This window comes from Electrona antarctica (genome assembly GCF_951216825.1).
Source record: "Electrona antarctica genome assembly, chromosome: 10".
Taxonomy (NCBI): domain Eukaryota; kingdom Metazoa; phylum Chordata; class Actinopteri; order Myctophiformes; family Myctophidae; genus Electrona; species Electrona antarctica.
Window position 1 is genome coordinate 4000588 of NC_136791.1, and position 16702 is coordinate 4017289.

General features: G+C 38.7%; 1 protein-coding gene across 1 annotated transcript in view; it reads right to left on the reverse strand.

Moving 5' to 3' along the window:
- sptlc3 (serine palmitoyltransferase, long chain base subunit 3) overlaps positions 1–16135 on the reverse strand; it is a 55348-nt gene extending 39213 nt beyond the window's left edge. Inside the window, exons 1-3 of the mRNA XM_079512675.1 lie at positions 15860–16135; positions 11745–11942; positions 7803–7957 (exon numbers count right to left, since the gene is read on the reverse strand). Coding sequence (XP_079368801.1) covers positions 7803–7957; positions 11745–11942; positions 15860–15988 — 482 coding nt within the window. The 5' untranslated portion in view covers positions 15989–16135. The remainder of the gene's footprint in view (positions 1–7802; positions 7958–11744; positions 11943–15859) is intronic.
- Between the last annotated feature and the right edge of the window lie 567 nt (positions 16136–16702).

A 16702-nucleotide genomic window follows, 5' to 3' on the forward strand; every position in this document is an offset into this window, starting at 1 on the left:
TAATCATAACACTGCTAATCATAACACTGCTAATCATAACACTGCTAATCATAACACTGCTAATCATAACACTGCTAATCATAACACTGCTAATCATAACACTGCTAATCATAACACTGCTAATCACAACACTGCTAATCATAACACTGCTAATCATAACACTGCTAATCACAACACTGCTAATCATAACACTGCTAATCACAACACTGTTATCATAACACTGCTAATCATAACACTGCTATCATAACACTGCTAATCATAACACTGCTAATCATAACACTGTTATCATAACACTGCTAATCATAACACTGCTAATCATAACACTGCTAATCATAACACTGTTATCATAACACTGTTATCATAACACTGCTATCATAACACTGCTAATCATAACACTGTTATCATAACACTGTTATCATAACACTGCTAATCATAATACTGTTATCATAACACTGTTATCATAACACTGTTAATCATAACACTGTTAATCATAACACTGTTAATCATAACACTGTTAATCATAACACTGCTAATCATAACACTGCTAATCATAACACTGCTAATCATAACACTGTTATCATAACACTGTTAATCATAACACTGCTAATCATAACACTGTTATCATAACACTGTTATCATAACACTGCTAATCATAACACTGCTAATCATAACACTGTTATCATAACACTGCTAATCATAACACTGCTAATCATAACACTGCTAATCATAACACTGTTATCATAACACTGCTAATCATAACACTGCTAATCATAACACTGTTATCATAACACTGCTAATCATAACACTGCTAATCATAACACTGTTATCATAACACTGCTAATCATAACACTGTTATCATAACACTGTTAATCATAACACTGCTAATCATAACACTGTTATCATAACACTGTTATCATAACACTGCTAATCATAACACTGCTAATCATAACACTGTTAATCATAACACTGTTAATCATAACACTGTTATCATAACACTGTTATCATAACACTGCTAATCATAACACTGTTATCATAACACTGTTAATCATAACACTGTTAATCATAACACTGCTAATCATAACACTGTTAATCATAACACTGTTAATCATAACACTGTTATCATAACACTGTTATCATAACACTGTTAATCATAACACTGCTAATCATAACACTGCTAATCATAACACTGCTAATCATAACACTGCTAATCATAACACTGCTAATCATAACACTGCTAATCACAACACTGCTAATCACAACACTGCTAATCACAACACTGCTAATCATAACACTGCTAATCACAACACTGCTAATCATAACACTGCTAATCACAACACTGCTAATCATAACACTGCTAATCATAACACTGCTAATCATAACACTGCTATCATAACACTGCTATCATAACACTGCTAATCATAACACTGCTAATCATAACACTGCTAATCATAACACTGCTAATCATAACACTGCTAATCATAACACTGCTAATCATAACACTGCTAATCATAACACTGTTATCATAACACTGCTAATCATAACACTGCTATCATAACACTGCTAATCATAACACTGCTAATCATAACACTGCTAATCATAACACTGTTATCATAACACTGTTATCATAACACTGCTATCATAACACTGCTAATCATAACACTGTTATCATAACACTGCTAATCATAACACTGCTAATCATAACACTGCTAATCATAACACTGCTAATCATAACACTGCTAATCATAACACTGCTAATCACAACACTGCTAATCACAACACTGTTAATCATAACACTGCTAATCATAACACTGCTAATCATAACACTGCTAATCATAACACTGCTAATCATAACACTGTTAATCATAACACTGCTAATCATAACACTGCTAATCATAACACTGCTAATCATAACACTGTTAATCATAACACTGCTAATCATAACACTGTTAATCATAACACTGCTAATCATAACACTGTTAATCATAACACTGCTAATCATAACACTGCTAATCATAACACTGTTAATCATAACACTGCTAATCATAACACTGCTAATCATAACACTGCTAATCATAACACTGTTAATCATAACACTGCTAATCATAACACTGCTAATCATAACACTGCTAATCATAACACTGCTAATCATAACACTGCTAATCATAACACTGCTAATCATAACACTGCTAATCATAACACTGCTAATCACAACACTGTTAATCATAACACTGCTAATCATAACACTGCTAATCATAACACTGCTAATCATAACACTGCTAATCATAACACTGTTAATCATAACACTGCTAATCATAACACTGTTAATCATAACACTGCTAATCATAACACTGTTAATCATAACACTGCTAATCATAACACTGTTAATCATAACACTGCTAATCATAACACTGTTAATCATAACACTGCTAATCATAACACTGTTAATCATAACACTGCTAATCATAACACTGCTAATCATAACACTGTTAATCATAACACTGCTAATCATAACACTGCTAATCATAACACTGCTAATCATAACACTGTTAATCATAACACTGCTAATCATAACACTGCTAATCATAACACTGCTAATCATAACACTGCTAATCATAACACTGCTAATCATAACACTGCTAATCATAACACTGCTAATCATAACACTGCTAATCACAACACTGTTAATCATAACACTGCTAATCATAACACTGCTAATATAACACTGCTAATCATAACACTGCTAATCACAACACTGCTAATCACAACACTGCTAATCACAACACTGTTAATCATAACACTGCTAATATAACACTGCTAATCACAACACTGCTAATCACAACACTGCTAATCACAACACTGCTAATCACAACACTGTTAATCACAACACTGCTAATCACAACACTGCTAATCACAACACTGCTAATCATAACACTGTTAATCATAACACTGTTAATCATAACACTGTTAATCATAACACTGCTAATCATAACACTGCTAATCATAACACTGTTAATCATAACACTGTTAATCACAACACTGCTAATCATAACACTGCTAATCACAACACTGCTAATCACAACACTGCTAATCACAACACTGCTAATCATAACACTGTTAATCATAACACTGTTAATCATAACACTGTTAATCATAACACTGCTAATCATAACACTGCTAATCATAACACTGCTAATCATAACACTGTTAATCATAACACTGTTAATCACAACACTGCTAATCATAACACTGCTAATCACAACACTGCTAATCACAACACTGCTAATCACAACACTGCTAATCATAACACTGTTAATCACAACACTGCTAATCATAACACTGTTAATCATAACACTGTTAATCATAACACTGTTAATCATAACACTGCTAATCATAACACTGCTAATCATAACACTGTTAATCATAACACTGCTAATCATAACACTGCTAATCATAACACTGTTAATCACAACACTGTTAATCATAACACTGCTAATCATAACACTGTTAATCATAACACTGTTAATCACAACACTGTTAATCATAACACTGCTAATCATAACACTGCTAATCATAACACTGTTAATCACAACACTGTTAATCATAACACTGCTAATCATAACACTGTTAATCATAACACTGTTAATCATAACACTGTTAATCATAACACTGCTAATCATAACACTGTTAATCACAACACTGCTAATCACAACACTGCTAATCACAACACTGCTAATCATAACACTGTTAATCATAACACTGTTAATCATAACACTGTTAATCATAACACTGCTAATCATAACACTGCTAATCATAACACTGTTATCATAACACTGTTAATCATAACACTGCTAATCACAACACTGCTAATCATAACACTGTTAATCATAACACTGTTAATCATAACACTGTTAATCATAACACTGCTAATCATAACACTGCTAATCATAACACTGTTAATCATAACACTGTTAATCATAACACTGCTAATCACAACACTGTTAATCATAACACTGTTAATCATAACACTGTTAATCATAACACTGTTAATCATAACACTGTTAATCATAACACTGCTAATCATAACACTGCTATCATAACACTGTTAATCATAACACTGTTAATCATAACACTGCTAATCACAACACTGTTAATCATAACACTGTTAATCATAACACTGCTAATCATAACACTGTTAATCATAACACTGTTAATCATAACACTGTTAATCATAACACTGTTAATCATAACACTGCTAATCATAACACTGCTAATCACAACACTGTTAATCATAACACTGTTAATCATAACACTGCTAATCACAACACTGTTAATCATAACACTGTTAATCATAACACTGCTAATCATAACACTGTTAATCATAACACTGTTAATCATAACACTGTTAATCATAACACTGTTAATCATAACACTGCTAATCATAACACTGCTAATCACAACACTGTTAATCATAACACTGTTAATCATAACACTGCTAATCATAACACTGCTAATCACAACACTGTTAATCATAACACTGCTAATCATAACACTGCTAATCACAACACTGTTAATCATAACACTGCTAATCATAACACTGTTAATCATAACACTGCTAATCATAACACTGTTAATCACAACACTGTTAATCATAACACTGCTAATCATAACACTGTTAATCACAACACTGTTAATCATAACACTGCTAATCATAACACTGTTAATCATAACACTGTTAATCATAACACTGTTAATCATAACACTGCTAATCATAACACTGTTAATCACAACACTGCTAATCACAACACTGCTAATCATAACACTGTTAATCATAACACTGTTAATCATAACACTGTTAATCATAACACTGCTAATCATAACACTGCTAATCATAACACTGTTATCATAACACTGTTAATCATAACACTGTTAATCATAACACTGCTAATCATAACACTGCTAATCATAACACTGCTAATCACAACACTGCTAATCATAACACTGCTAATCATAACACTGCTAATCATAACACTGTTAATCATAACACTGTTAATCATAACACTGCTAATCATAACACTGTTATCATAACACTGCTAATCATAACACTGCTAATCATAACACTGTTAATCATAACACTGCTATCATAACACTGTTATCATAACACTGCTAATCATAACACTGCTAATCATAACACTGCTATCATAACACTGCTATCATAACACTGTTATCATAACACTGCTAATCATAACACTGCTAATCATAACACTGTTATCATAACACTGTTATCATAACACTGTTATCATAACACTGCTAATCATAACACTGTTATCATAACACTGTTATCATAACACTGTTATCATAACACTGTTATCATAACACTGCTAATCATAACACTGCTAATCATAACACTGCTAATCATAACACTGCTAATCATAACACTGCTAATCATAACACTGTTATCATAACACTGTTAATCATAACACTGCTAATCATAACACTGTTATCATAACACTGCTAATCATAACACTGTTATCATAACACTGCTAATCATAACACTGCTAATCATAACACTGCTAATCATAACACTGCTATCATAACACTGCTATCATAACACTGCTAATCATAACACTGCTAATCATAACACTGCTAATCATAACACTGCTAATCATAACACTGCTAATCATAACACTGCTATCATAACACTGCTAATCATAACACTGCTAATCATAACACTGCTAATCATAATGCTATAATGTACAACAATCAAGGTTCAAGGTTCTTTATTATTTGTCTCCCGAGGAAGAAATGTGTCTTAGATAAAGGGCCCGCATGCAAGCGTAGCCCTTATGCCCATGTCGCCACAGTGCAGCGCCAAAATAGTAAAACAATGTAGAATTTAGTTTTTTTTTGAGTGGTGCAACCACTCCAAGGAACAGCAATGTCCCTATGTCCCAACCTATGTCCCAAACTATGTCCCAACCTATGTCCCAACCTATGTCCCAACCTATGTCCCAACCTATAGTCCTAACCTATGTGACTACCGGTATGTCCCTATGTCCCGATGTTTAGAGTACCAATAGGGGGTGCTGTTGCACCACTCGCTTCAGACTGGTCTGATTTATTTGCAAATTATCAAATTAATTTCATGGCGTTAAAAAAGGGAATCAACATTAATTTGTTGTATTTGATTAGTTAAAAGTTAATGCTACAACCTTTTGGCTTTGTTTTCAAGGATTACAGAAGTCAAATAGGAAAGAAATTGGAAACCCTAAAACGTACAGGTCCATTTGTACACTCTCAGAGTTAATTTAATTTAAGGGGTCATTAGGAACCATGAGGGTATCTGAAGCACACCACACTCTGACAATATTGACAATTTGAAAATTGGTAAGACCTGTGAAAGATGTATTTCTTTCCATAGTTTCCAATATGACTGCTGTGCAAAGTGAGCATAGACTCATAGAGCCCATTCAGTTGTTTCCAGACAGAAAGAAGAAATTAGATATGCAGTTAGTTGTATTTCACGCATGCACAGTAAAATCCTGTGAATTAAATTTAACTCAAGAGTCTAAAATTTGCTCTCAAGATTGTGCGTACAGCTCTCTCCTAAGAACAGGCGCCTCTGTAGTATAGTATCAAGCATGGTTTCCTTTGGAATGGATCTGGAACTCAGTTATACAACAGAATATAAACCTTAAGTCAATTTAACAGTTCATGAGGTCAATCTCCCTCTACTGTCTGTCTGGGTTAAGCATGCCTGACACCGAACAGCATACACATTCCCTTAAAAAGGTACAGGGGCCGTCACACCAGAAAGTACCAGCAGCCGTACACGTACACCCTCAGAGTTAAATAAACACTGAGGATTGTACTGTATAGTGTCAGAGATTCTATGGGTTCGGCTGGAGTTCTCTGCATCAGTTGACCGGAAGGTTACATTGTAACCCAGGTTTGAGAGATAGTCTTTCTTGACACGTTTTCTACATTTATACAGCGAGCGCACAGAAGCCTGCGCACCAAAACAGTATTGTCGTGCTGCTTTCTCCTCACTAAAAGGGAGGCATAACTGACAATAAGAGGCCAAGACACAAAAGGGGTTTTGAAATCTCTCAATCTTAGAGTAAGCCTCCGTATCTCTCTTACCTGATCCCACTTCTCCCCCATAGCTCTGTTCCTTTTTATATCCTATTCCCATAATTGTGTTCCGCAGGAGGATGCCATGCTCAGCCTTAATCCATTCTGGGCGGGAACCCCTTTTGGTGTTTTAAACATGTTATAATTTAGCTATTGAAAAATAGCAGATCAGGTCTGCTATTTTTGAAAAATCGTGAAAATGTGCCTCAAATTTGGAATATATTTTTTCAGAACTAACGTTTTTAACTCAAATCTTTGCTTCTGGAGGGTCCCTGGAACAACATATTTTCAGATGGGGGTCTCGGAGGCCAATTACAGATCATTTTTGGGATCCTTGACATGAAATATTGAGTGATATAGGCCTAGAAACAGGTATTTCAGAAAACTGTCAGGATTTAGAAGACACTTTTTTCAGGCCTAAATGGGTTAATCCGCTACTGAGAACCCTGTGTCCCCGCTGCATCCCAGGCCATCCCGTCGCCTACCCATTACAGCGCCGTCACAATCCGTCTGCTTCAGCGGATACATTCGCAGAATGTGTTAGTTCATCTCTAACCAGAGCTAACACCTGCTCTAATTTTAATGTTCTGATGGAAGTCAGTGGGATTTCTTGAATTGAACAATATACTTTGTGTAAAAGCATTATGATTATAATGAGTCAGTGTCAGTACCTGAATGTCCAGTTGTAATCATCGGACACCCTCTCCATCAGGTCGAACACGGGTCCAGGGAGGCTGCACAGAACACGGTTCCAGTTGTCTCGGACCCTCATGTACAGGTTGCGTGTGTAAAAGTTCTCAAAGTCTTGATAAAGTGGCACAAAGTGCTGCGACCAGAAGGAAAGAGATCCATCAGGACCAAGTGATGGATACATGTACAATATTAGTATGATGCATTTAGTCTGTGGAGCATTTTAATACATGGTACTATAGTTACAGTAATCACATTAACCCTGGTATCACTATTCTGGACAGATTCTCAGAACATTTATTTTTAACCCATTTAGGCCCGACCTCAAAATCTCCAGTTTTCTGAAATAAATATTTTCACGATTTTTCAAAAATAGCAGACCTACAAGCTCGTATGAGCTTGTAGATCTGCTATTTTTCAATAGCTAAATTATAACAATGTTTAAAACACCAAAAGGGGTTCCCGCCCCAAAATGGGTTAAAGATTTTAAAGAGTATAAACTAGAAAAAAACACATGCATGCTACACTCACAATTTATGCATTTAGAATTAGCAGACCATCTTATCAGAAAGAATGGCACAAACAAAGAGTGTGTAAAAATGGTCAGTTAAATAAGAGTGCAAAGCAAATAATTAAGCTCTACAAAGTATCTAGGGTACCAGGTAAACATCCAACATAACTAAATAACATTACTGTTATTTGGTGGTATTTTTTCTTTTCTTTCTTGAGGTCTTAAAAGTCCTTAAATTGTCACTTGACTGTCATCTGGGGACCCCCTGGGGGTCTCGACACACAGGTTGAGAACCACTGGTGGATCTGGAGCGATGTTGGACGTTGTGAATATGACCCATATTATAGATATAGACTGAACTTGTGCTGTGCACTTGACGTAACTTGAAAGGTCTCCGACTGGAGGTTTGCATGAAATAACTTCAAAGGTTCAACTTTAGTGCCAAATCATAAAGATTATAGTAAAATTTAAATGATGTTGTGGAAATGTCCTATGACTGTGGTTAAGACGTTAAAGCTGCACTATGTAACTTACCTCTTCTACCTCGGATTTTAACCCGGTCTCCAGCGCAAGTGCTGACATTTTTACCATTGAGCTCATATAGCCGACCGGCTTGCTCATGAATAAATTGAATCTTGACCATCAGGTCAAAGTTCGTGTCAGATCCTGTGTCTAGGTGACACGTGACCTTTGACCCGATCTAAGAGCAGGGAGACAAAATAGAACCACCCCGATTGTACAAGTTTAAGTTATATTCATAATTAACAATCGGGCGGCAGTGGCTCAGGGGTAGAGTGACCGCATAGGAACCGCAAGGTTCCCAGTTCAAACCCGGGCTCCCCCCAGAGTTAGTGTCGAAGTGTCCTTGAGCAAGACTCGATGTGCAGGTTGGTGCCTTGCATGTTTTCCGCCGCCATCGGTGTGTGAATGTGTGCGCGAATCATAATGGGTGAATGTAATGCACAATCTCTGTAAAGTGCCTTGGATAAAGGTGCTATATAAATGCACCATTTACCATACTCTACCTACCATACAGATTGGACTAAATTAAATGTAATTCTTTACAAGACAGTTACATAGCACCGCTTTAAATAATAATAAAGTTATCAGAGCATATCTCAGAGCATATCTCAGTTTTAACCCCAGCCTCTCAGCTAAGCCTCAAACTGGTTGTGTTTGGCACCGGTGTGTATGAAAAAATAACAAAAACTGGTCCCTGCAGGTTATCTTGGCAAATGGTCTGGATTTCTATATAATAGCCCCTTTATCCAAAGCACTTAACAAAAAGTGCTGCATCCACCCATCAGCGGAGAGGAAGTGGTTAGAGAGAGAGGTTCAGTGTTTTGAGGACACTTTAACAAAGAGCCATGAACAGACGCAGATCAAACTGGAAACCTTCTGCTCCCCAAATGGCCACTCTTACCGCCTAAGCCTCCAGTCGCTATCTCCAAGTTATATTGGATGCAATCCAATAAAAGCTATCACCGTCATGTGACAGACAATACAATACAATACAATACACACACATGGGTGTAAAAAGAGAGAGCAGAAGAACATGTCTTGTAAACGGCAACTTGTAAACTACTCCCTAACAACAGGGTTCAAACTTCCCAAGAATCGCAACACAATAAATCAACCATGCCAATTAGAGGTTTGAGCCGCTGCCCGGACCGGACCTGAGACCGGACCGGCCCAGCGGTCAGGATCGGGGCAGGGGCCAGTAAGAATGTCTCTCCATTTCCTTGGGCCGGTCATATAATTGCTTTTCTTTTTCTTAATTGGGGTGGATACTAGTAAGCTATTTGATATGATAATCAGCCTACTGTACATACTGTAGTTATTAGTTACAATGTTATAATGCATTTAACCCATTTTGACCTGAGATCAGATTCTAAAAATGTCTTCTACATCCTGACAGTTTTCTGAAAAAGCTATGTTTCTATGTCAGTGGTTCTTCGATTTTTCAAAAATAGCAGACATACAAGCTCGTAGCGCGCCACTCGGTGGCGCGCTATGAGCTTGTAGATCTGCTATTTTTCAATAGCTAAAGCATAACATAATGCTAACACCAAAATGGGTTCCCGCCTAAAATGGGTCTCCTTGAGCAAATAACTATAATATAAACATAACATTAATCAATCAGACTTTTTACACACTAAGAAAATGTTTCAGAATGCGCACAGGCTCGGGTAGTGCTGGGCTTGTTTTCTTGGGTCTGATCTAAGCTCTACTTTGGCTGGTGTCAAGAAAAACATAGACACAGAAAGATATCAATACTTCAATATTCAAATGGCTTTAAACACAAATAATATCCAAGGGAGAAAACATCAAGACACTGAAAAGCGTCCAATTCTGTGAATTTAAGGATTTAAGGAGTCAAATCTCCAATAAATGTACCCCTCCTATATTTACAGTAACACTACACTAGTACGCCTGTACTAAAACACCACTCAGACCTCATCAAGGATCCCAAAGCAGAGCAGCATACTAGAAATAACTTGAATCCACGGGGAATTAATTAGTGCTCTTCCAACAGCTATCCTCTATGGTACCCTGTCTCAGCCATGGCAACATACTGTAGAAGTGAAGACATAAGACAAGGGGGAGGGTAAAAAACTTACAGCAATTATACTGTAGAAATAAAACGAAAATGAAAGGCACACATGCACATAGTGGGGCCACTGGCATGTGCGTGGGTGTGTGTGGTACACAACAACAACAAAAACCTTATGGATCATTTTTTTACACTCTGATTAAAAAACATGATTTACTTCACTGACCGGGGCCAATGTACTTAGCCGACTAGAGAGCCCACCTCTATACCAAATCTCCTTGCCGAAGATAGCCCGTCTACAAGGGCTCACAAGCTTGTAGATCGGCTATTTTCGTCGAATGTTCACCTGTTATGACAATCATGCCCAGAATAGGGGCGCTAGGGTTCGTATATGTTTAACCCATTTTGGGCGGGAACCCCTTTTGGTGTTAGCATTATGTTATGCTTTAGCTATTGAAAAATATCAGATCTACCACTCGTAGCGCGAGTGGCGCGCTACGAGCTTGTAGGTCTGCTATTTTAATTGAAGAAAAAACAGACAAACCAAAAACCAAAAGACAAGACAGGAAAAAAAGAACAAAAAGAGGAAGACAAAAACAAAAAAAAACAAAGCTGCATTTTTCACATTACAAGATACATTCATTGAAATCCTATTGCATTATCACTAGGCTGAGAGAAGAGATCCCGTAGTTCTGCTATTTTTGAAGAAATCGTGAAAATGTGGCGCAAATCCCGACAGAAAACTGTCAGGATTTAGATGACATTTTATAAATTTCGACGTCAGGCCTAAATGGTTTAAATTGACACCTTTTGCAGTCATATCTGTGTGTGTGATTTTTGTATGCATATTATTCCTACCTTCTGTTCCTCTCTCTCCTGGGCAACATGGCACTTCTCTAGGCCCACGGCCCTGAGGAAGTCTCTGAAGTAACCAAAAAGGGTGACGATGCCAAAGCCCAGGTATGTCATGACAGCCACATACATGGGCGCCTGTTCAAAGACCTCGTACTTAGTCTGCCTGGAGGTGGAGGCAACCCCGTTCTCTTTGCCATTTGTCTGAAGAAAAAGAAAACAAGCACGAGAGGCACAAGAGTTATCTTAGAGATGTAGGACAGTTATATTACTGCACAAGACGGCTCGCTTTAATATGGGGGATTAATCACGATTACCCTGGCCAAATTATTGTGATTCATGATGAGATTTTTTATTTGACCTTCTTTGATCTTTAGACCATACATTGTAAATAATAAATAAACCCCTTATCTTTTCATTGTGAACATCGTTTTAGTGGAAAGACTCTCGTCAACACCCAGCGGATATAACAGGTGGGAAAAAATCCATTAATAAAAATAATGAACCTGTTATCCAAGCATTCCACATGGTTCACCTGCAGTAGTTATGTTTCGTAAATGCTTTCGTAAATGATTTGTTTTCAGATCACAAAGACAGAGGTAAAGCAAGGACAGCAGTGGGAAGAAATTGTAATCCTATCAGATCCAATTATTTGTTGTACAATCTAGCTCCTAACATTTCCAGTTTCAAAGAAGTAGAAAGGGAAAGAAAAAAAATGGAAACAAATCAAATATGTCCTATATTCCTAATATGATAAGAGCAATTTCATTATACATTCAGGACGGTGCCTGGTAATTGGTAAAATAGCAATAAACATGACAGAAATGTTTCTAGTGAAGCACTATGATGGGTAAAATGGTGGTCCTTTTCAACACAGTTTGAAGTACAAAAGAATGTCAGCATATTATTAAAATTTTCAGGCTTTAATTATGCTCGTCTAGGAGGTGTGAGAAATGAGAATGTGCACAGTGCCCACTGGTACCACACACTCTCTTGGTATGAACACTGCTACAGTATGATAGTGAGCTAGACAGCTTTTTCAAGTCACTAGTGTGAAGATATTCACAATCAGAATCTGATATCCTCCCATCCCTGCTTATTCTGTAGGCCTACATATAAACAACTAGAAGAATTATGTGAACCCACAGAAGTGGTTCAAAACTACCAGTCAATGAACGTCTTACACCAATGAAGGACAGTCAATCAAGTCCAATGTGGTGAACTACAAGCGACAAGTGGGCCTAGTCACAAATGCAGGAGAATGACCATCGCTAGCTGAAGTGGAATTCAGATCTCGCCATGCTGAATGGGGTCTGTTTTAATGGTTGTGGTTGTTGGTCACACATGTGGGCTTGATATTTGTCTCCCAACTCACTGCTAGCCAGGCAGCATCTCTCTTAATGGAAGGTTTTTAGTTTAGATGTGCAATATCATACAATGGTGGCTGGTTAGACACGGCAACATACAGTCAAAGCCTCCGTCTGACTCACTAAGAATAATACAGCCTATAGCAGCCAAGTGAAGATCGGCCTTCTATGCTATTGGTTGAGGCCTGACCAAGAACCGGCTGATTCCTCCGTACAAGGAATGTTCAGCCGTTTAGGAACACCCTCAGAGCTCCACCAAGACCATGACGGGCGGAACTGAAGACATCCTGAAGACAAGGACCACCCCGCTTCACCCACAAAGTGACGGACTGTGGTGGAGCGGTCCCAGCTGGGACCTGCAGATATCCCCCTTTCTCATGGCATGCTGCAGTGCACAGCAGGCCCAAGAAACCACCTTGCATTGTTGATCTTGGACAGGACAACCGAGAACACAGCCAGAGCTGAGGTATGGGCGACCACACAACGCACCACCACACACCCAGACAGTTGCAGGACGGTCTGACTCGAACTGGCCATTGGCCAACAGCGTCAAAGGGCACCAGACCAGAACAGGCGTACTGCCAGGGATAGTCAAAAAGCTAGGCTATGACATGCCTATCAAAGATCAGGACTACTAGGCTGGGGAACTTTCCTGGACGTATATTATGACCACGAGAGTAAGCCGCTGCTCCAAGTTGGGGTTATGAGTTAGTTGGGTAGTCAAGTTCTGAGAAGGGGAGGGGACAAGAGGGTGAGTCTGAGTTTGAGGCTAAAAAGACAAGTGTGTCGGGAAAAAAAATCAGACCCATCTGAACCGAGTGCTGCTGTACTGTACAAGTGCTGTAGTAGTAGTACTGTACTGTACTGTACTGTACTGTACTGTACTGTACTGTACTGTACTGTACAAGCCCGCCCTCCTCCCTGCCCTGTGTGTGTGTGTGTGTGTGTGTGTGTGTGTGTGTGTGTGTGTGTGTGTGTGTGTGTGTGTGTGTGTGTGTGTGTGTTAGGCTACGCAAACAGTGACACTTGGCGGTCAACAAACGCTATTTCTGTGCTCGGAGGGAAGGCCAAGCCAGCCAGGGACACACACTGCCGTCTATTGGAGTGGTACAGCTGCACACCACTCAAAAAGAAGCCCCGAGGAGAGACACCTGGCCTACACCCAGTTATTTGCTCACCAGATACCGTAGTTTAGGCTATTTGGTCTGTTGTTTGGCCAGCCTCCCACCTCCCATTTACTAGCCTGTATTTTGAGGGTAATAAAACCTGGTCATCGGGTTAAACTTCAACCACTGTGTCCTCTTTCATTCAGCTAGGGAGCCAGCCATGTCATAAATGGTGCATTTATATAGCCCCTTTATCCAAGGCGCTTTACATAGATTGTGCATTACATTCACCCATTCACACACACATTCATACACCGATTGCAGCGGAAGCCATGCAAGGTACCAACCAGCACATCGGGAGCAATTTGGGGTTCAGTGTCTTGCCCAAGGACACTTCGACATGTAGACAGGAGGAGCCGGGATTCGAACCGCCGACCCATGGATCATTGGACGACCTGCTCTACCTCTTGAGCCACAGTCATGACAGTCGTCATGTGGCAGAGGCAGAGCCGTATATGAAAGACTAGGAGCAATGCATTTTCCCCACTGAAAGATAGATAAATGCATACATTTAAAAGTATAATATATTTCAAAGTTGAATAGCTACATGATAGCTTTCCAGCTCAAAGTATGTGTAAGTACAAAGACACAAAAAAGTGGGACGGACAAATAAAGCAAAATGAAGATAATATCAGCCCTTATCTTATCTGCGAAAAGAAGAAGTCCACACTAATATAAAACAACAGACTGTCTACTTTTCAAACAGGTGTAGCCTACTGCAGTAGATTTATTCTTGTGATTTTTCTAATCACAACATAAATTGGCTATGATAAATGTGTTACTTAAAAAACCATAGACTGGGTTAATAAAAACCATGGTTAACCCATTTTGGGCAGGAACCCCTTTTGGTGTTTTAAACATTATGTTATAATTTAGCCATTGAAACATTTATTTATTTCAGAAAACTGGAGGATTTAGAAGATTTTTTTTTTTAATTTTGAGGTCAGGCCTAAATGGGTAACACACGCACACGCACACACGCGCGCGCACACACACACACACACACACACACACACCATTACGTCACATTTAGGTATGTTACTCGGATCAGGTGTTTCCTCTCTGTCAGCCACCCGGCTGGGCTGGAGCTCTACGGTAGCACATACCGAGCAACGTTATGAAGTTAATAACCTCGATAACCCCCTGGCCTGGCCACTGCCAGCGAACCTGAACCTGATGGCGTCGTGAACTCTCGCACAGAAAGTCAGGTAAACAGAGAAGGATATTGTACTGAAAGTGAAAGTATGAGGGTCCCCCACCACGCCACGCCACCGGCCCTGCACCGGCCACTAAACTATGTCTTCACTTCAACGCGGTTTCCGTGTTCATACAGATCAATATTGAGTCTGTTATATACACGGAAATCGTCTCATTCTGAGTCAATCACACTATCACAACTTTGCAGTGTGTGGGCCTATCCTATCTGACAAATTATACATGGTTCCTGTTGCACAGAATGTTCCTGAGGTAATGAGCAGCGTAGATAAGTTTTAAAATTGTCCGCCCGAGTAATTAATAGCTTCAGGCTATCTGTCGAAGAGACAGCAGCCAAGGCATGCACCTCTCTCTCTCTCTCTCTCACTCTCACCTTGTGAATGTGATAGCCGTTTCTCTTTGCATTGTCGTGTTTAATATGTCCCGTCGTCTTGTCCAGATATGACTTCAGATTCCCGTTCATAGGCACAATTGGGACGGGTGTTCTGGCTGTTCTTGCCATTTCTTCTCTTAATAATACACACACACGACCCGGCCGCGTCGACTCCACTCCCGTCTGTCTGTCTGTGTGTGTTTCTGTCTTGTGTCAGTCAGGTATGAAACCGGTTTAGAGGATCATTACAAAGGTGACTTCCTTCCTTGTCTTGTGCGTCGCTGTGGGAGCTGCTGGCTGGCACAGCCTCTTCTTAACCCTGGCTGTCAGAGGAGTAAATACAGCCCCATAATACCAGCCCCATGATCATCTTCCTTAAAATGATTAGGCTAACAGTCTTTCACTTCCCCCTTTTAGACAGACTAGAAATGAAACTGCAACCAACATGGCAACAAGTTATTTAGACCTAATAAATACCCTTTGAGTTGCAAATAAAATGGAATAGGCTATGAGGATGTTGTCATTGTACTGTGTAGCCGATATAGGCCCTATTTACTTTGCAGATACTGTAAATGTAAAGAAATTATATATGCCTTCTGCTCTATTGATCCTATATGCAGATATTTGTCCTGAGGCAGTGCCTCATTTTCTGTCATGTGCAAGTTTTAAACAGTTACATGGGACATGTGATGCTATGATTGTGAAACTCCTTTGAATAGTTTCAAATAAGAAATGCATTGATGTAGCATTCTCTGCACTAATTAAGTTTTAACCCATTTTGGGCGGGAACCCCTTTTGGTGTTAGCATTATGTTATACTTTAGCTATTGAAAAATAGCAGATC